This window comes from Hyla sarda, chromosome 4 (assembly GCF_029499605.1).
Source record: "Hyla sarda isolate aHylSar1 chromosome 4, aHylSar1.hap1, whole genome shotgun sequence".
NCBI classification, from domain to species: Eukaryota; Metazoa; Chordata; class Amphibia; order Anura; family Hylidae; genus Hyla; species Hyla sarda.
Window position 1 is genome coordinate 418,419,612 of NC_079192.1, and position 22,258 is coordinate 418,441,869.

Below are 22,258 nucleotides of genomic sequence, written 5' to 3' on the forward strand. Positions count from 1 at the left end.
TATTATACAGTGTTCAGTAGTATATAGTGTATATGTCATATATTATACAGTGTTCAGTAGTATATAGTGTATATGTTATATATTATACAGTGTTCTGTAGTATATAGTGTATGTGTTATATATTATACAGTGTTCAGTAGTATATAGTGTATATGTTATATGTTATACAGTGTTCAGTAGTATATAGTGTATATGTTATATATTATACAGTGTTCAGTAGTATATAGTGTATATGTTATATATTATACAGTGTTCAGTAGTATATAGTGTATATGTTATATATTATACAGTGTTCTGTAGTATATAGTGTATATGTTATATATTATACAGTGTTCTGTAGTATATAGTGTATATGTTATATATTATAGTGTTCAGTAGTATATAGTGTATATGTTATATATTATACATTGTTCAGTAGTATATAGTGTATATGTTATATATTATACAGTGTTCAGTAGTATATAGTATATATGTTATATATTATACAGTGTTCAGTAGTATATAGTGTATATGTTATATATTATACAGTGTTCAGTAGTATATAGTGTATATGTTATATATTATACAGTGTTCAGTAGTATATAGTGTATATGTTATATATTATACAGTGTTCAGTAGTATATAGTGTATATGTTATATATTATACAGTGTTCAGTAGTATATAGTGTATATGTCATATATTATACAGTGTTCAGTAGTATATAGTGTATATGTTATATATTATACAGTGTTCTGTAGTATATAGTGTATATGTTATATATTATACAGTGTTCAGTAGTATATAGTGTATATGTTATATATTATACAGTGTTCAGTAGTATATAGTGTATATGTTATATATTATACAGTGTTCAGTAGTATATAGTGTATATGTTATATATTATACAGTGTTCAGTAGTATATAGTGTATATGTTATATATTATACAGTGTTCTGTAGTATATAGTGTATGTGTTATATATTATAGTGTTCGGTAGTATATAGTGTATATGTTATATATTATACAGTGTTTAGTAGTATATAGTGTATATGTTATATATTATACAGTGTTCTGTAGTATATAGTGTATATGTTATATATTATACAGTGTTCAGTAGTATATAGTGTATATGTTATATATTATACAGTGTTCTGTAGTATATAGTGTATGTGTTATATATTATAGTGTTCGGTAGTATATAGTGTATATGTTATATATTATACAGTGTTTAGTAGTATATAGTGTATATGTTATATATTATACAGTGTTCAGTAGTATATAGTGTATATGTTATATATTATACAGTGTTCAGTAGTATATAGTGTATATGTTATATATTATACAGTGTTCAGTAGTATATAGTGTATATGTTATATATTATACAGTGTTCTGTAGTATATAGTGTATGTGTTATATATTATACAGTGTTCAGTAGTATATAGTGTATATGTTATATATTATACAGTGTTCAGTAGTATATAGTGTATATGTTATATATTATACAGTGTTCAGTAGTATATAGTGTATATGTTATATATTATATAGTGTTCAGTAGTATATAGTGTATATGTTATATATTATACAGTGTTCTGTAGTATATAGTGTATATGTTATATATTATACAGTGTTCAGTAGTATATAGTGTATATTTTATATATTATACAGTGTTCAGTAGTATATAGTGTATATGTTATATATTATACAGTGTTCAGTAGTATATAGTGTATATGTTATATATTATACAGTGTTCAGTAGTATATAGTGTATATGTTATATATTATACAGTGTTCTGTAGTATATAGTGTATATGTTATATATTATACAGTGTTCAGTAGTATATAGTGTATATGTTATATATTATACAGTGTTCAGTAGTATATAGTGTATATGTTATATATTATACAGTGTTCAGTAGTATATAGTGTATATGTTATATATTATACAGTGTTCTGTAGTATATAGTGTATATGTTATATATTATACAGTGTTCTGTAGTATATAGTGTATATGTTATATATTATACAGTGTTCTGTAGTATATAGTGTATATGTTATATATTATACAGTGTTCAGTAGTATATAGTGTATATGTTATATATTATACAGTGTTCTGTAGTATATAGTGTATATGTCATATATTATACAGTGTTCAGTAGTATATAGTGTATATGTCATATATTATACAGTGTTCTGTAGTATATAGTGTATGTTATATATCATACAGTGTTCAGTAGTATATAGTGTATGTGTTATATATCATACAGTGTTCTGTAGTATATAGTGTATATGTTATATATTATACAGTGTTCTGTAGTATATAGTGTATATGTTATATATTATACAGTGTTCTGTAGTATATAGTGTATATGTTATATATTATACAGTGTTCTGTAGTATATAGTGTATATGTTATATATCATACAGTGTTCAGTAGTATATAGTGTATGTGTTATATATCATACAGTGTTCTGTAGTATATAGTGTATATGTTATATATTATACAGTGTTCTGTAGTATATAGTGTATATGTTATATATTATACAGTGTTCTGTAGTATATAGTGTATATGTTATATATTATACAGTGTTCAGTAGTATATAGTGTATATGTTATATATTATACAGTGTTCAGTAGTATATAGTGTATATGTTATATATTATACAGTGTTCTGTAGTATATAGTGTATATGTTATATATTATACAGTGTTCTGTAGTATATAGTGTATATGTTATATATTATACAGTGTTCAGTAGTATATAGTGTATATGTTATATATTATACAGTGTTCAGTAGTATATAGTGTATATGTTATATATTATACAGTGTTCTGTAGTATATAGTGTATATGTTATATATTATACAGTGTTCAGTAGTATATAGTGTATATGTTATATATTATACAGTGTTCAGTAGTATATAGTATATATGTTATATATTATACAGTGTTCTGTAGTATATAGTATATATGTTATATATTATACAGTGTTCTGTAGTATATAGTGTATATGTTATATATTATACAGTGTTCAGTAGTATATAGTGTATATGTTATATATTATACAGTGTTCAGTAGTATATAGTATATATGTTATATATTATACAGTGTTCTGTAGTATATAGTATATATGTTATATATTATACAGTGTTCAGCAGTATATAGTGTATATGTTATATATTATACAGTGTTCAGTAGTATATAGTGTATATTATACAGTGTTCAGTAGTATATAGTGTATATGTTATATATTATACAGTGTTCTGTAGTATATAGTGTATATGTTATATATTATACAGTGTTCTGTAGTATATAGTGTATATGTTATATATTATAGTGTTCAGTAGTATATAGTGTATATGTTATATATTATACAGTGTTCAGTAGTATATAGTGTATATGTTATATATTATACAGTGTTCAGTAGTATATAGTGTATATGTTATATATTATACAGTGTTCAGTAGTATATAGTGTATATGTTATATATTATACAGTGTTCAGTAGTATATAGTGTATATGTTATATATTATACAGTGTTCAGTAGTATATATGTCATATATTATACAGTGTTCAGTAGTATATAGTGTATATGTTATATATTATACAGTGTTCAGTAGTATATAGTGTATATTATACAGTGTTCAGCAGTATATAGTATACAGTATACAGTATTCTATGGTATATATTGTACATTATACAGGGTCCCGGTGTATTCCGGTCTCTCCTCACTCTAGCCCGCGGTTTCTCCTCACACAGGCCCCGGTATGTAGTTCCGGCTATAGACTGGGGGGAGGGGAGGACGTGAAGTAGTTCCTGCGGAATTCCGCGCCCTCCTCTCCTGTGCGCACAGCTGGACGGTCGGCGCCGAGTGTGGAGCTCAGATCCGGGGGCACGGCGGAGATTACCGGGCACTAAGGCCTCTCATAACCGTCTGGAGACCGGAGGACATCGGTCACCGGAGAAGGATCCCTGCGCGGCCGGAGCAGGAGAGGAGAGCGGCCGCGGTGGCTTCACACGCAGCATGGAGGGTCCGGAGCGGGGGAGAGAGAACCGGGAGGGAGCCGAGCCCTGACCGCGAGGACCGGGACAGATAACCGGGAGGGAGCCGAGCCCTGACCGCGAGGACCGGGACAGATAACCGGGAGGGAGCCGAGCCCTGACCGCGAGGACCGGGACAGATAACCGGGAGGGAGCCGAGCCCTGACCGCGAGGACCGGGACAGATAACCGGGAGGGAGCCGAGCCCTGACCGCGAGGACCGGGACAGATAACCGGGAGGGAACCGGGAGGGAGCCGAGCCCCGACCGCCACAACCGGGGGAGATAACCGCAACTATCGGGACAGATATCCGGGATAGAGCCGAGCCCCGACCGCCACAACCGGGAGCGTCCTGAGCCGCCAGCCCCGCGATGTGCAGCGGACACACACAGACATGGGCGCCGTGCTGAGGAGCCTGCTGGTCTGCAGCCTGAGCTGCCTCCTGAGGGGTGAGAACCGGGGAGGGAACCGGGGATAACAGGGGGGAGAACCGGGGATAACGGGGGAGGGAACCTGGGAAAACGGGGGAGGGAACCTGGGATAACAGGGGAGAGAACCGGGGAGAACAGGGGGGGAGAACCGGGGATAACGGGGGAGGGAACCTGGGAAAACGGGGGAGGGAACCTGGGATAACAGGGGAGGGAACCCGGGGATAACGGGGGGGAACCGGGGATAACAGGGGAGGGAACCGGGGATAACAGGGGAGGGAACCCGGGGATAACGGGGGGGAACCGGGGATAAAGGGGGAACCGGGGGATAACGGGGAGGGAACCGGGGATAACAGGGGAGGGAACCCGGGGATAACAGGGGGGAGGACCGGGGATAACAGGGGGGGGAACCGGGGATAACAGGGGAGAGAACCGGGGAGAACAGGGGGGGAGAACCGGGGATAACGGGGGGAGAACCGGGGATAACGGGGGAGGGAACGGGGGATAACGGGGGAGGGAACCGGGGATAACGGGGATAACAGGGGAGGGAACCGGAGATAACAGGGGAGGGAACGGGGGATAACGGGAGGGAACCGGGGATAACGGGAGGGTGAGGGGAGAGAACAGGGGGGAGAACCGGGGGATAACAGGGGAGAGAACCGGGGGATAACAGGGGAGGGTGAGGGGAGAGAACCGGGGGATAACGGGAGGGTGAGGGGAGAGAACCGGGGGATAACAGGGGAGGGTGAGGGGAGAGAACCGGGGGATAACAGGGGAGGGTGAGGGGAGAGAACCGGGGGATAACAGGGGAGGGTGAGGGGAGAGAACCGGGGGATAACAGGGGAGGGTGAGGGGAGAGAACCGGGGGATAACAGGGGAGGGTGAGGGGAGAGAACCGGGGAGGAACCGGGGGATGAGAACTGGGGGAGGATATATAATGGTGGACACTGGAGGAGGAAGGGGGTATAACCAGAGGAACAGGGAGATATAACCAGGGAGACTGTGGAGTATAAGAGGGGGGGGGGGTATAACTAGGGAGATTGCAGGCAATAATGGGGGGTATGACTGGGGAGACTGGAGGATAAGGGGGGGTATAATTAGGGAGACTTCGGGGGATGAGGGGTATAACCGGGGAGAGTGGGAAGGATAAGGGGGTATAACCATGTAGACTGCATGGAATAATGGGTTTTTTTTTACTGGGGGAAACTGCAGAGGATGGGGGTGGGGAATAACAAGGGAGATTGCAGAGAATGAGGAGGGTATAACAGGGAATATTGTTGGGATGAGGGGTATAATTGGGGAGATTATGGGGTATAAGGAGTTATATTCAGGGTAACTGAGGGGGAGGGGTATAACCAGGGAGACTGCTGAAATAAGGTGGGGTATAGCTGGGGAGCTTGATGAGGGGTGTATAGCCGGGAAGACTGTGGAGGATGAGGGGGGTATAACCGGGAAGACTGTGGAGGATGAGGGGGGTATAACCGGGAAGACTGTGGAGGATGAGGGAGGTATAACCGGGAAGACTGTGGAGGATGAGGGGGGTATAACCGGGAAGACTGTGGAGGATGAGGGAGCTATAACCGGGAAGACTGTGGAGGATGAGGGGGGGTATAACCGGGAAGACTGTGGAGGATGAGGGGGGTATAACCGGGAAGACTGTGGAGGATGAGGGTGGTATAACCGGGAAGACTGGAGGATGAGGGGGGGGGGTATAACTGGGAAGACTGTGGAGGATGAGGGGGTTATAACCGGGAAGACTGTGGAGGATGAGGGTGGTATAACCGGGAAGACTGTGGAGGATGAGGGGGGGTATAACCGGGAAGGCTGTGGAGGATGAGGGGGGGGGGAGTATAACTGGGAAGGCTGTGGAGGATGAGGGGGGGGTATAACTGGGAAGGCTGTGGAGGATGAGGGGGGGTATAACTGGGAAGGCTGTGAAGGATGAGGGGGGTATAACTGGGAAGGCTGTGGAGGATGAGGGGGGTATAACTGGGAAGGCTGTGGAGGATGAGGGGGGTATAACTGGGAAGGCTGTGGAGGATGAGGGGGGTATAACTGGGAAGGCTGTGGAGGATGAGGGGTATAACTGGGAAGGCTGTGGAGGATGAGGGGGGTATAACTGGGAAGGCTGTGGAGGATGAGGGGGGTATAACTGGGAAGGCTGTGGAGGATGAGGGGGGTATAACTGGGAAGGCTGTGGAGGATGAGGGGGGTATAACTGGGAAGGCTGTGGAGGATGAGGGGGGTATAACTGGGAAGGCTGTGGAGGATGAGGGGGGTATAACTGGGAAGGCTGTGGAGGATGAGGGGGGGTATAACTGGGAAGGCTGTGGAGGATGAGGGGGGGTATAACCGGGAAGGCTGTGGAGGATGAGGGGGGTATAACTGGGAAGGCTGTGGAGGATGAGGGGGGTATAACTGGGAAGGCTGTGGAGGATGAGGGGGGTATAACTGGGAAGGCTGTGGAGGATGAGGGGGGTATAACTGGGAAGGCTGTGGAGGATGAGGGGGGTATAACTGGGAAGGCTGTGGAGGATGAGGGGGGTATAACTGGGAAGGCTGTGGAGGATGAGGGGGGTATAACTGGGAAGGCTGTGGAGGATGAGGGGGGTATAACTGGGAAGGCTGTGGAGGATGAGGGGGGTATAACTGGGAAGGCTGTGGAGGATGAGGGGGGTATAACTGGGAAGGCTGTGGAGGATGAGGGGGGTATAACTGGGAAGGCTGTGGAGGATGAGGGGTTGATGTATTTGGGGGGATGTTGTGGTGTCGGGGAACATGTTGTAGATGTGGTTTTTAGGATGGTCTGAGGGGATTTTGTGGTGTTAGGAGGGGGCAATGTATTTTTATGTGATGTTATTTGGGGGTTCACGTGTTTGTAATGTTTTGGGGTCTGGGGATGTTGTGGTGTTAGGGGTTTATATGGGATGATATCTGGGGGGATGTTGTGGTGTTAGGGGTTTATATGGGATGATATCTGGGGGGATGTTGTGGTGTTAGGGGTTTATATGGGATGATATCTGGGGGGATGTTGTGGTGTTAGGGGTTTATATGGGATGATATCTGGGGGGATGTTGTGGTGTGAGGGGTTTATATGGGATGATATCTGGGGGGATGTTGTGGTGTTAGGGGTTTATATGGGATGATATCTGGGGGGATGGTGCGGTGTTAGGGGTTTATATGGGATGTTATCTGGGGGGATGTTGTGGTGTGAGGGGTTTATATGGGATGATATCTGGGGGGATGTTGTGGTGTTAGGGGTTTATATGGGATGATATCTGGGGGGATGTTGTGGTGTTAGGGGTTTATATGGGATGATATCTGGGGGGATGGTGCGGTGTTAGGGGTTTATATGGGATGTTATCTGGGGGGATGTTGTGGTGTTAGGGGTTTATATGGGATGTTATGTGGGGGTCTGGGGGATGTTGTGGGGTTAAGGGGTTTATATGGGATGATATGTGGGGGTTTGGGGGGGATGTTGTGGTGCGGTGTTAGGGGTTCATTTGGGATGTTATGTGGGGGTCTGGGGGGGATGTTGTGGTGTTAGGGGTTTATATGGGATGTTATCTGGGGGGATGTTGTGGTGTTAGGGGTTTATATGGGATGTTATGTGGGGGTCTGGGGGGATGTTGCGGTGTTAGGGGTTTATATGGGATGTTATCTGGGGGGATGTTGTGTTGTTAGGGGTTTATATGGGATGTTATCTGGGGGGGATGTTGTGGTGTTAGTGGTTTATATGGGATGATATGTGGGGGGTCTGGGGGGATGTTGCGGTGTTAGGGGTTTATATGGGATGATATGTGGGGGTCTGGGGGAATGTTGTGTTGTTAGGGGTTTATATGGGATGATATCTGGGGGGATGTTGTGGTGTTAGGGGTTTATATGGGATGTTATGTGGGGGTCTGGGGGGATGTTGTGGTGTTAGGGGTTTATATGGGATGATATCTGGGGGGATGTTGTGGTGTTAGGGGTTTATATGGGATGATATCTGGGGGGATGTTGTGGTGTGAGGGGTTTATATGGGATGATATCTGGGGGGATGTTGTGGTGTTAGGGGTTTATATGGGATGATATCTGGGGGGATGGTGCGGTGTTAGGGGTTTATATGGGATGTTATCTGGGGGGATGTTGTGGTGTGAGGGGTTTATATGGGATGATATCTGGGGGGATGTTGTGGTGTTAGGGGTTTATATGGGATGATATCTGGGGGGATGTTGTGGTGTTAGGGGTTTATATGGGATGATATCTGGGGGGATGGTGCGGTGTTAGGGGTTTATATGGGATGTTATCTGGGGGGATGTTGTGGTGTTAGGGGTTTATATGGGATGTTATGTGGGGGTCTGGGGGATGTTGTGGGGTTAAGGGGTTTATATGGGATGATATGTGGGGGTTTGGGGGGGATGTTGTGGTGCGGTGTTAGGGGTTCATTTGGGATGTTATGTGGGGGTCTGGGGGGGATGTTGTGGTGTTAGGGGTTTATATGGGATGTTATCTGGGGGGATGTTGTGGTGTTAGGGGTTTATATGGGATGTTATGTGGGGGTCTGGGGGGATGTTGCGGTGTTAGGGGTTTATATGGGATGTTATCTGGGGGGGATGTTGTGGTGTTAGTGGTTTATATGGGATGTTATGTGGGGGTCTGGGGGGATGTTGTGTTGTTAGGGGTTTATATGGGATGATATGTGGGGGGTCTGGGGGGATGTTGCGGTGTTAGGGGTTTATATGGGATGATATGTGGGGGTCTGGGGGAATGTTGTGTTGTTAGGGGTTTATATGGGATGATATCTGGGGGGATGTTGTGGTGTTAGGGGTTTATATGGGATGTTATGTGGGGGTCTGGGGGGATGTTGCGGTGTTAGGGGTTTATATGGGATGTTATCTGGGGGGGATGTTGTGGTGTTAGTGGTTTATATGGGATGTTATGTGGGGGTCTGGGGGGATGTTGTGTTGTTAGGGGTTTATATGGGATGATATGTGGGGGGTCTGGGGGGATGTTGCGGTGTTAGGGGTTTATATGGGATGATATCTGGGGGGATGTTGTGGTGTTAGGGGTTTATATGGGATGATATCTGGGGGGGATGTTGTGATGTTAGGGGTTTATATGGGATGATATCTGGGGGGGGATGTTGTGGTGTTAGGGGTTTATATGGGATGATATCTGGGGGGATGTTGTGGTGTTAGGGGTTTATATGGGATGATATCTGGGGGGGATGTTGTGATGTTAGGGGTTTATATGGGATGATATCTGGGGGGATGTTGTGGTGTTAGGGGTTTATATGGGATGATATCTGGGGGGATGTTGTGGTGTTAGGGGTTTATATGGGATGTTATCTGGGGGGGATGTTGTGGTGTTAGGGGTTTATATGGGATGATATCTGGGGGGATGTTGTGGTGTTAGGGGTTTATATGGGATGATATCTGGGGGGATGTTGCGGTGTTAGGGGTTTATATGGGATGATATCTGGGGGGATGTTGTGGTGTTAGGGGTTTATATGGGATGTTATGTGGGGGTCTGGGGGGATGTTGCGGTGTTAGGGGTTTATATGGGATGATATCTGGGGGGATGTTGTGGTGTTAGGGGTTTATATGGGATGTTATGTGGGGGTCTGGGGGGATGTTGTGGTGTGAGGGGTTTATATGGGATGTTATCTGGGGGGGATGTTGTGGTGTTAGGGGTTTATATGGGATGATATCTGGGGGGATGTTGTGGTGTTAGGGGTTTATATGGGATGATATCTGGGGGGATGTTGTGGTGTTAGGGGTTTATATGGGATGATATCTGGGGGGATGTTGTGGTGTTAGGGGTTTATATGGGATGATATCTGGGGGGATGTTGTGGTGTTAGGGGTTTATATGGGATGATATCTGGGGGGATGTTGTGTTGTTAGGGGTTTATATGGGATGATATCTGGGGGGATGTTGCGGTGTTAGGGGTTTATATGGGATGTTATCTGGGGGGATGTTGTGGTGTCAGGGGTTTATATGGGATGATATCTGGGGGGATGTTGCGGTGTTAGGGGTTTATATGGGATGTTATCTGGGGGGATGTTGCGGTGTTAGGGGTTTATATGGGATGATATCTGGGGGGATGTTGCGGTGTTAGGGGTTTATATGGGATGATATCTGGGGGGATGTTGCGGTGTTAGGGGTTTATATGGGATGATATCTGGGGGGATGTTGCGGTGTTAGGGGTTTATATGGGATGTTATCTGGGGGGGATGTTGCGGTGTTAGGGGTTTATATGGGATGATATCTGGGGGGATGTTGTGGTGTTAGGGGTTTATATGGGATGATATCTGGGGGGGGATGTTGCGGTGTTAGGGGTTTATATGGGATGATATCTGGGGGGATGTTGCGGTGTTAGGGGTTTATATGGGATGATATCTGGGGGGATGTTGTGGTGTTAGGGGTTTATATGGGATGATATCTGGGGGGATGTTGTGGTGTTAGGGGTTTATATGGGATGATATCTGGGGGGATGTTGTGGTGTTAGGGGTTTATATGGGATGATATCTGGGGGGATGTTGCGGTGTTAGGGGTTTATATGGGATGATATCTGGGGGGATGTTGTGGTGTTAGGGGTTTATATGGGATGTTATCTGGGGGGATGTTGTGGTGTTAGGGGTTTATATGGGATGATATCTGGGGGGGGATGTTGTGGTGTTAGGGGTTTATATGGGATGATATCTGGGGGGGGGATGTTGTGGTGTTAGGGGTTTATATGGGATGATATCTGGGGGGATGTTGTGGTGTTAGGGGTTTATATGGGATGATATCTGGGGGGATGTTGCGGTGTTAGGGGTTTATATGGGATGATATCTGGGGGGATGTTGTGGTGTTAGGGGTTTATATGGGATGATATCTGGGGGATGTTGCGGTGTTAGGGGTTTATATGGGATGATATCTGGGGGGGGATGTTGTGGTGTTAGGGCTTTATATGGGATGATATCTGGGGGGGATGTTGTGATGTTAGGGGTTTATATGGGATGATATCTGGGGGGATGTTGTGGTGTGAGGGGTTTATATGGGATGATATCTGGGGGGATGTTGTGGTGTTAGGGGTTTATATGGGATGATATCTGGGGGGGATGTTGTGGTGTTAGGGGTTTATATGGGATGATATCTGGGGGGGATGTTGCGGTGTTAAGGGTTTATATGGGATGATATCTGGGGGGGATGTTGTGATGTTAGGGGTTTATATGGGATGATATCTGGGGGGGATGTTGTGATGTTAGGGGTTTATATGGGATGATATCTGGGGGGATGTTGTGGTGTTAGGGGTTTATATGGGATGTTATCTGGGGGGATGTTGCGGTGTTAGGGGTTTATATGGGATGTTATCTGGGGGGATGTTGCGGTGTTAGGGGTTTATATGGGATGATATCTGGGGGGATGTTGTGGTGTTAGGGGTTTATATGGGATGATATCTGGGGGGATGTTGTGGTGTTAGGGGTTTATATGGGATGATATCTGGGGGGATGTTGTGGTGTTAGGGGTTTATATGGGATGTTATCTGGGGGGATGTTGTGGTGCGGTGTTAGGGGTTTATATGGGATGTTATCTGGGGGGATGTTGCGGTGTTAGGGGTTTATATGGGATGATATCTGGGGGGATGTTGTGGTGTTAGGGGTTTATATGGGATGTTATGTGGGGGTCTGGGGGGATGTTGTGGTGTTAGGGGTTTATATGGGATGATTTCTGGGTGGATGTTGTGGTGTTAGGGGTTTATATGGGATGTTATGTGGGGGTCTGGGGGGATGTTGTGGTGTTAGGGGTTTATATGGGATGATTTCTGGGTGGATGTTGCGTTGTTAGGGGTTTATATGGGATGATATCTGGGGGGATGTTGTGGTGTTAGGGGTTTATATGGGATGATATCTGGGGGGATGTTGTGGTGTTAGGGGTTTATATGGGATGATATCTGGGGGGATGTTGTGGTGTTAGGGGTTTATATGGGATGATATCTGGGGGGATGTTGTGGTGTTAGGGGTTTATATGGGATGATATCTGGGGGGATGTTGTGGTGTGAGGGGTTTATATGGGATGATATCTGGGGGGATGTTGTGGTGTGAGGGGTTTATATGGGATGATATCTGGGGGGATGTTGCGGTGTTAGGGGTTTATATGGGATGATATCTGGGGGGATGTTGCGGTGTTAGGGGTTTATATGGGATGATATCTGGGGGGATGTTGTGGTGTTAGGGGTTTATATGGGATGATATCTGGGGGGATGTTGTGGTGTTAGGGGTTTATATGGGATGATATCTGGGGGGGGATGTTGCGGTGTTAGGGGTTTATATGGGATGATATCTGGGGGGATGTTGTGGTGTGAGGGGTTTATATGGGATGATATCTGGGGGGATGTTGTGGTGTTAGGGGTTTATATGGGATGATATCTGGGGGGGATGTTGTGGTGTTAGGGGTTTATATGGGATGATATCTGGGGGGATGTTGCGGTGTTAGGGGTTTATATGGGATGATATCTGGGGGGATGTTGTGGTGTTAGGGGTTTATATGGGATGATATCTGGGGGGATGTTGTGGTGTTAGGGGTTTATATGGGATGATATCTGGGGGGATGTTGTGGTGTTAGGGGTTTATATGGGATGATATCTGGGGGGGGATGTTGTGGTGTTAGGGGTTTATAAGGGATGATATCTGGGGGGATGTTGTGGTGTTAGGGGTTTATATGGGATGATATCTGGGGGGATGTTGTGGTGTTAGGGGTTTATAAGGGATGATATCTGGGGGGATGTTGTGGTGTTAGGGGTTTATAAGGGATGATATCTGGGGGGATGTTGTGGTGTTAGGGGTTTATATGGGATGATATCTGGGGGGGGATGTTGTGGTGTTAGGGGTTTATAAGGGATGATATCTGGGGGGGATGTTGTGGTGTTAGGGGTTTATAAGGGATGATATCTGGGGGGATGTTGTGGTGTTAGGGGTTTATATGGGATGATATCTGGGGGGATGTTGTGGTGTTAGGGGTTTATAAGGGATGATATCTGGGGGGATGTTGTGGTGTTAGGGGTTTATAAGGGATGATATCTGGGGGGATGTTGTGGTGTTAGGGGTTTATATGGGATGATATCTGGGGGGATGTTGTGGTGTTAGGGGTTTATATGGGATGATATCTGGGGGGATGTTGTGGTGTTAGGGGTTTATAAGGGATGATATCTGGGGGGATGTTGTGGTGTTAGGGGTTTATAAGGGATGATATCTGGGGGGATGTTGTGGTGTGAGGGCACATAATGTATGTAATGTTATTTAGGATGGTCTGGGGGATGTTGTCATCTGGTGTTAATACAGGGGGTCATTTTGTACATAATGTAATTTTGGGGGTCTGGGGGATAGTGGTGTCCCCTGGAGTTGGTAAAGGGGTTTGTATGTACTGTTATTTTTATTTTTTGGGGGGATGTTGTGGTGTCTGGACACATGTTGAGGGTTGTAGTCACTCGCTGTGTGTCCCAGGCTGGGATGTGTTTCTCGGCTCCTTTCTGTCCAGTATTTGGGGTGGGGGGAGGGGGTAGGGTCTTGGTGGCCGCCATGATTGTTTATTTTGGCTGCTTCGGTCACTCATTGCTCTGCCTCCCCTCCCCCCTCCTAAATCAATTTGCATGTTAATGGCTTTTACATACATCCTGGTGGGGGGAGCAGGGGGTCCGCATTGTGCAGATAAGTTACTTCTCTTTATAGGGAGGAACTTCTCACTTATAGTATAGTGCAGATACGGCTGAGCCCACCCAATATGGCAGCTTCAGAGCCCCCCACATGTCCCCAGTCCGGCTGCTGTTTACTTCATTATTCCTCTACGTCAGTGGTCTTCAACCTGCGGACTTCCAGATGTTGCAAAACTACAACTCCCAGCATGCCCGGACAGCCATCGGCTGTCCGGGCATGCTGGGAGTTGTAGTTTTGAAACCTCTGGAGGTCCGCAGATTGAAGACCACTGCTCTACGTTTTATCTGCTTGCAGTCAGTGAATGGGAACCTTCTTGTTTATAGCACAAAACCCCTCTTAATACCTCTCACAGCTGAGGGATTTGTTACAGTGTTTCATTCTAAGCAGTGGTGGTCTCCAGGCTGATTGCTCCTTACAATACATTACATGAGGATATGTAAAATGTTTTCCATTCACTGACAGTCACCAGAGATCTTCAAAAGTATCAAGATATTATAACCCAAAGTCCAGTGGAAAGTTAAAGAATGTTCCGTATGGAGTGATGAAGAGCGGAGGACAATAGGAAGCTTCTTATCTGAGGCATCAGGAGAAGCAAAACAAACGGCCGAGGTCACATGACCAGGCTCCTTTTGTCTTTGTCTTCTGCAGCTGAGGGGTTAAAAGTCACTGACAAAAGGTTCCTGCATTCCTGCCTGATGCGGGAGGAAAACTCTTCTCAGATGTCTCAGAGCTCATGTGGAATCTCGGAGATCATTGGTTTCCTTTGACTTTTGTGGATATCAACATCTACTAAGTCACATCCAGAGAAACAATATATCAACATCGTCTTCTTCGTACGCTCCTTTTCTTTTTCTCACTCCCCTCCCCCCCCGATGTTCCCCAACATCTCCCCTCTTTCCCCAGCCCCTCCTAATTTTCTCCCCGCTTTCCAGGATGATCATAATCATCTCTTCCCTTGTTACTCCTTATCTTCTGACCCTTTTGCACAGATGCTCCCCTTCTTCTCTGGGTGCTTATAGTCATCATCTCTTCCCTGTTCCTCTGGACACAGCTCATTGTCTTTTCCCCTGTTCCTTTGGACATCATCTTGGTTCCTCATCATATGCTTCCCCACGGACGCTCCTTGTTACCTTACTTGACCTTTGTTTCCCCTAAAGCTCCTTGTCTTCCACCCTCTTCCAGGACACTCCTTTGTCATCTACCACTCTCCTTGGAAGTTCCTTTACGTCTTCTCCCCCTCTTCCTGGAGGCTCCTCAACGTCTTCTCCCCCTCTTCCTCGGGGCTCCTCGTCGTCTTCTCCCCCTCTTCCTCGGGGCTCATCGTCGTCTTCTCCCCCTCTTCCTCGGGGCTCATCGTCGTCTTCTCCCGCTCTTCCTCGGGGCTCCTCGTCGTCTTCTCCCGCTCTTCCTCGGGGCTCCTCGTCGTCTTCTCCCGCTCTTCCTCGGGGCTCCTCGTCGTCTTCTCCCGCTCTTCCTCGGGGCTCATCGTCGTCTTCTCCCCCTCTTCCTCGGGGCTCATCGTCGTCTTCTCCCCCTCTTCCTCGGGGCTCATCGTCGTCTTCTCCCGCTCTTCCTCGGGGCTCATCGTTGTCTTCTCCCGCTCTTCCTCGGGGCTCATCGTCGTCTTCTCCCGCTCTTCCTCGGGGCTCATCGTCGTCTTCTCCCCCTCTTCCTCGGGGCTCATCGTCGTCTTCTCCCGCTCTTCCTCGGGGCTCATCGTCGTCTTCTCCCGCTCTTCCTCGGGGCTCATCGTCGTCTTCTCCCCCTCTTCCTCGGGGCTCATCGTCGTCTTCTCCCGCTCTTCCTCGGGGCTCCATATCATCTTCCCTGGACGCTTTTGGTCCCCTTTCTCTGGATGCTCATCTTGATAGTCATCTCCGGTTTTGTTTTCCCACTTCTTAAGCATCTGCTTGTCCTTTTCTCCCTCTTTTCCTGGATGCTCATCATCTTCTCCTACTCTCCCCATAGTCTTCTCTCTTTCTTGTCATTTTCCTTTATTCTTCCCAAGACTTTTTTCATAATCATCTTTCCTGGACACTCTTCCATGTCTTCTCCTCTTTCCCAGATGCTCCTTGCTTTCTTTCCTGGATGTTCCTCGTCGTTTTCTTTTCCTTTTATCTAGCACCTTCTAGTTGTCTGCTATCCCTCTTCTGGATGGCCCTCATCATCATCATCATCATCTTCTTCCCTAGACACTCCTTGTCTTCTGTCCCATTTCTCCCGATACTTCCCATCTTCTGCCCTCTTCTCTGGGCCCTCTTCATTTTATCCTGTTCTCTAAACTTTTCTCGTTTTCATCTTTTCCTCATTGTCATCATCTTCTCTTCCCTGGAGTCTCCTTGAATTAATTTTCCCTTGATCCTCCTGGTCGTCATCTTCTCCCCCTCTTCCCCAGACTCTTCTCAGTTTTCTCCCCCTTTGCCCAGATGCTCATCATAATAATCTTCTCCTCTTCTCCATTTTCTTTTCCCCCTCTCCCATCTTCTTCTAGTTGTCTTTTCACCCTCTTTGGAAAACGTCTGTCGTCTTAATCTTCTCTGGACTCTTGTTGTTGTCTTCTCCTCTTCCCAGGGCACTTGTCGTCTTCTCCTCCTCTTTCCTTGGACTCTCCTTGTCCCTGGATACTCATCATCATCTACTTCTTCTCTTTTTATTTTTTCTTTGACACTCGTCGTTGTCTTCTTTTCTGCATACTCGTTGACTACTTCTTCTTTTTCTTCCCTGGATACTCATCGTCGCCTACTTCTTCTTCTCTTCCCTCCTCGCCATTGTTGTCTTCATCTCTTCTTCCCTGGATACTCGTTGTCTACTGCTTCTCTTCTTTCCTCGACACTAGTCGTCTTCCTTCATGCATACTTGTCGTACTCTTCTTCCCTGGATACTTGTCGTCATCTTCTTCCCTGGAGTTGTCTTCTTCTCCTATTCCCTGGATACTTGTTGTGTTTTTTTTTTTTTATCTTCTTCCCTGGATACTTGTCGTCGTCTTCTTCCCTGGAGTTGTCTTCTTCTCCTCTTCCCTGGATACTTGTTGTGTTTTTTTTTTATCTTCTTCCATGGATACTCATTGTTGTTTACTTCGCTTCTCTCCTCGACACTCGTCGTCTTCTCTTCTTTCCTGGCTGCTCGTCATCTCCTTCTCTTCTCTTCTTTCCTGGATACTTGTTGTTTGCTTCAATTCTTTCCTGGATACTCATTGTCGTCTTCTCTTCTTTCCTGGATATTCTTCGTCCTCGTCTTCTCTTCCTTCCTCGATACTCTTCGTCGTCTTCTTCTCTTCCTTCCTGGATACTCTTCGTCGTCTTCTTCTCTTCCTTCCTGGATACTCTTCGTCGTCTTCTTCTCTTCTTTCCTGGATACTCTTCGTCGTCTTCTTCTCTTCTTTCCTGGATATTCTTCGTCCTCGTCTTCTCTTCCTTCCTCGATACTCTTCGTCGTCTTCTTCTCTTCCTTCCTGGATACTCTTCGTCGTCTTCTTCTCTTCCTTCCTGGATACTCTTCGTCGTCTTCTTCTCTTCCTTCCTGGATACTCTTCGTCGTCTTCTTCTCTTCCTTCCTGGATACTCTTCGTCGTCTTCTTCTCTTCTTTCCTGGATACTCTTCGTCGTCTTCTTCTCTTCTTTCCTGGATATTCTTCGTCCTCGTCTTCTCTTCTTTCCTCGATACTCTTCGTCGTCGTCTTCTCTTCTTTCCTCGATACTCTTCGTCGTCGTCTTCTCTTCTTTCCTCGATACTCTTAGTCGTCGTCTACTCTTCTTTCCTCGATACTCTTAGTCGTCGTCTACTCTTCTTTCCTCGATACTCTTTGTCGTCGTCTTCTCTTCTTTTTTGAATACTCTTTGTCGTTGTCCTCTGAACCTTTTTCTCAGACCCTTCTGGCAATGTTCCTCAGATGCTCCTTGCCAAAGTCTACTCCTCTTTCCCTGTACTCTCCTCGTCATCTTCACCTCTTCCATGGACACTCGCTGTCCCCTTCTCCTTCTCTTTCCCTGGACACTCGTCATCTTTAAACCATTTTTCCCAAACCCTTCCTATCTTCTGCCATTGTTTCTTAGATGCTCCATGTCATAGTTCCCCCCCCTCCCTCTTCCTTCTGTGGCCACTCCTATACAGCCCTCATAGGTAACAATATGGCTGCCTATGCAGCTTGGCCCTTATAGCCTCAATTTACCTTTTTGGGGGGGGGGGGGGCTTTGAGACGTTGCGTTTTCAGTGTGTCTCCCACATCCCACTGATACCACAGCTCCAGCGTTCTCACCGTTTAGCAGTAATTCTGCTCCATCTGCTGACATGTAAAGATCACTTTCCAATCTGGCGGCTGCCGGGTCACCCTGGGACAGCGGCGGGGGGCTGCATGCCAGCTATTTCATGGCTCTTTAAAGAGATTCCTCGGCTGCGTCTGCTCCATATGGTTTATGAACGGCAGCCGGCGCTCAGCTGATGCTCCCTACACCTGGAAGTCCTTATACCAGACATCCGCGCGGAATCTGCGGCGCATGTGTCCGACTCACAGGATTGGGGCATTGTATAACCGGCCAATGTGGTGACTCACTATGTCAGTGTTTTCCAGCCAGTGCTCCTCCAGCTGTTGCAAAACTACAACTCCCATCATGTCTGGACAGCCTTCCAGCACTTAGGAGAGGGGAAAAACCCCAGTGGAAGAAACCTGTAGGGAAACCATGGCAGAAGGATTGTCCTATCCTTGCGCTTAGAGCAGTGTTTCCCAACCAGGGTGCCTCCAGCTGTTGCAAAACTACAACTCCCAGAATGCCCGGACAGCCTTTGGCTGTCCGGGCATGCTGGGAGTTGTAGTTTTGCAATAAATGGAGGTACCCTGGTTAGGAAACACTAACCTATATAGTGGGATGAAAGGAGGATGGGATCATATTTTTTTTTTTTGTTTTAGGAATACAGCCTTTAGTGTAAAGTAGAGGTTTTTATTTAATTTTTTGTCCATGACTACATTAAGGGTCATGGATTTGTTGTACCGCAACCTTATATAGTAAAATATTTCTACGTTGCGCCTTTTCATCCTGGTCTCTGGATACAGCCTGCAGTGTAAATAATGGAGGTTTCCATGGCTCCTTCTTATGTATAAAAAGTAAATAGTCTCCTAGTTTATAATGGAAATATCTCTATCTCTCCTATATATCTATATATATATATATATATATATATATATATATATATATATATATATATATTTATATTATTTTTTTATATTCTATATTTTAGGGGTGTGAATCGCCAAGAATTTGGTGATTCGATTCGAATCGCGATATATCCCGATTCTGTCTAAAAAACAATGTCTTTTACACTTTTATTAAAACTTTATTTTTATTTTATTTTTTTATACACTTTATTAGTCTTTTAGGAATCATCAGATTCCTCAGACAGATGGAGTTCTATTGAACTCCATTGGATCTGCGATCCATTGATAGAGCCTGGTCCAGCCAGGCACTATCAATGACAGAGCCACGGAGAGCAGGGAAGCAGAGGTAAGCCCTCCGGCTACCTCCACAGTGGATCGGCCGCCCGAGATCGCGCTGCGAGGGGGCGATCCTCCCCACTAGCCCACCAGGGAGCATTCACAGATCCCTTAAGACGCCGCTGTCAGCTTTGACAGCGGCGATCTAAAGGGTTAATAGCTAGCCGCAGCGATCGCCGAATGCTGGCTATTAGCGGCGGCCCCCGGCTACTGAGAACAGCCGGGGGCAGCAGAGTATGGAGCAGGCACGAGTCGGAGCCCGCTCCGTACACCCAGACGTCAGATCTGCCTGACAAAATGTGGAACTTGTATCTCCTGATGCCCAGGACATGCTGTTTAGGGCGTCAGGAGATACAAATTCCACATCACTAAAATAATCGATTCAAAAATATTTTGAATTGATTCAGTATCGGCAAGTGAAAAATCGGAATCGATTTTTTTTTTTTTTTTCTTTTCTTACATCCCTAAAATATATATATATATATATATATATATATATATATATAATTTTATTTATAATAATTTATATTATATATGAAAGAAAAATTGTAGGAGAGGCTCTTATCAAACTAGTAACCTATGGCCCGAGCAACCCAAATGGCACCTATACCCACGGTGTTTAAAACTGTAAAATAGTAGTAAAGAAATTAAGGCTCAGGGTCATGAATACTGGATAAAGACAATTTTATTGGATATAATGATAGAATAAAATATGATAAATTAGTATTCCGTGACTCACAGGGTCCTTGTGGGTCGGCAGGGACACAAGATAAAACAGTGATATAATACAGTAGATATTATGGCAATAAAACCTATTAAAAATATGGTAAAAGGAGGAAAAAACATATAAAAGTAGCCACACGTCTGTGGGTGATCTAACCTGGAAAAGAGATAGATATCTTAGTTCCACAGTAAATACACAAGTTTTTAAATCCACTGAATGAGATGCCAGTAAAATATAATGTAGAGCGGCGGATTGTAAAGTGAGCGGTGCTACAATAGTTTGTATCCGTTAGTAACAATAAGTATCTTCATATACTTGTTACTAATATTTCTATGTTGAACTTTACTCTTTTTTTTTTTTTTTTCCCTCTCTGGATACGGCCTGCAGTGTAAAGTATGGAGGGGGTGCCAGTGTGGATATTTGCTGGTACTTGTAGTTGCAGGCTGCTCGGTAATAGGGCGATTTGTAAGCTTCATCTGAAAGTGTCCACCTAACTGTTACAAAGTGTCCACCTAACTGTTACAAGGTGTCCACCTAACTGTTACAAGGTGTCCACCTAACTGTTACAAAGTGTCCACCTAACTGTTACAAGGTGTCCACCTAACTGTTACAAGGTGTCCACCTAACTGTTACAAGGTGTCCACCTAACTGTTACAAGGTGTCCACCTAACTGTTACAAGGTGTCCACCTAACTGTTACAAGGTGTCCACCTAACTGTTACAAGGTGTCCACCTAACTGTTACAAGGTGTCCACCTAACTGTTACAAGGTGTCCACCTAACTGTTACAAGGTGTCCACCTAACTGTTACAAGGTGTCCACCTAACTGTTACAAGGTGTCCACCTAACTGTTACAAGGTGTCCACCTAACTGTTACAAGGTGTCCACCTAACTGTTACAAGGTGTCCACCTAACTGTTACAAGGTGTCCACCTAACTGTTACAAGGTGTCCACCTAACTGTTACAAGGTGTCCACCTAACTGTTACAAGGTGTCCACCTAACTGTTACAAGGTGTCCACCTAACTGTTACAAGGTGTCCACCTAACTGTTACAAGGTGTCCACCTAACTGTTACAAGGTGTCCACCTAACTGTTACAAGGTGTCCACCTAACTGTTACAAGGTGTCCACCTAACTGTTACAAGGTGTCCACCTAACTGTTACAAGGTGTCCACCTAACTGTTACAAGGTGTCCACCTAACTGTTACAAGGTGTCCACCTAACTGTTACAAGGTGTCCACCTAACTGTTACAAGGTGTCCACCTAACTGTTACAAGGTGTCCACCTAACTGTTACAAGGTGTCCACCTAACTGTTACAAGGTGTCCACCTAACTGTTACAAGGTGTCCACCTAACTGTTACAAGGTGTCCACCTAACTGTTACAAGGTGTCCACCTAACTGTTACAAGGTGTCCACCTAACTGTTACAAGGTGTCCACCTAACTGTTACAAGGTGTCCACCTAACTGTTACAAGGTGTCCACCTAACTGTTACAAGGTGTCCACCTAACTGTTACAAGGTGTCCACCTAACTGTTACAAGGTGTCCACCTAACTGTTACAAGGTGTCCACCTAACTGTTACAAGGTGTCCACCTAACTGTTACAAGGTGTCCACCTAACTGTTACAAGGTGTCCACCTAACTGTTACAAGGTGTCCACCTAACTGTTACAAGGTGTCCACCTAACTGTTACAAGGTGTCCACCTAACTGTTACAAGGTGTCCACCTAACTGTTACAAGGTGTCCACCTAACTGTTACAAGGTGTCCACCTAACTGTTACAAGGTGTCCACCTAACTGTTACAAGGTGTCCACCTAACTGTTACAAGGTGTCCACCTAACTGTTACAAGGTGTCCACCTAACTGTTACAAGGTGTCCACCTAACTGTTACAAGGTGTCCACCTAACTGTTACAAGGTGTCCACCTAACTGT

At 45.0% G+C, this 22,258-nt stretch overlaps 1 protein-coding gene across 1 annotated transcript in view; it reads left to right on the forward strand.

Moving 5' to 3' along the window:
- Positions 1-3,812: 3,812 nt before the first annotated feature.
- Positions 3,813-22,258, forward strand: part of LRP6 (LDL receptor related protein 6) — a 91,817-nt gene continuing 73,371 nt past the window's right edge. Inside the window, exons 1-2 of the mRNA XM_056517944.1 lie at positions 3,813-4,247; positions 4,325-4,463. Of these exons, the coding sequence (XP_056373919.1) occupies positions 4,409-4,463 (55 nt within the window). The 5' untranslated portion in view covers positions 3,813-4,247; positions 4,325-4,408. The remainder of the gene's footprint in view (positions 4,248-4,324; positions 4,464-22,258) is intronic.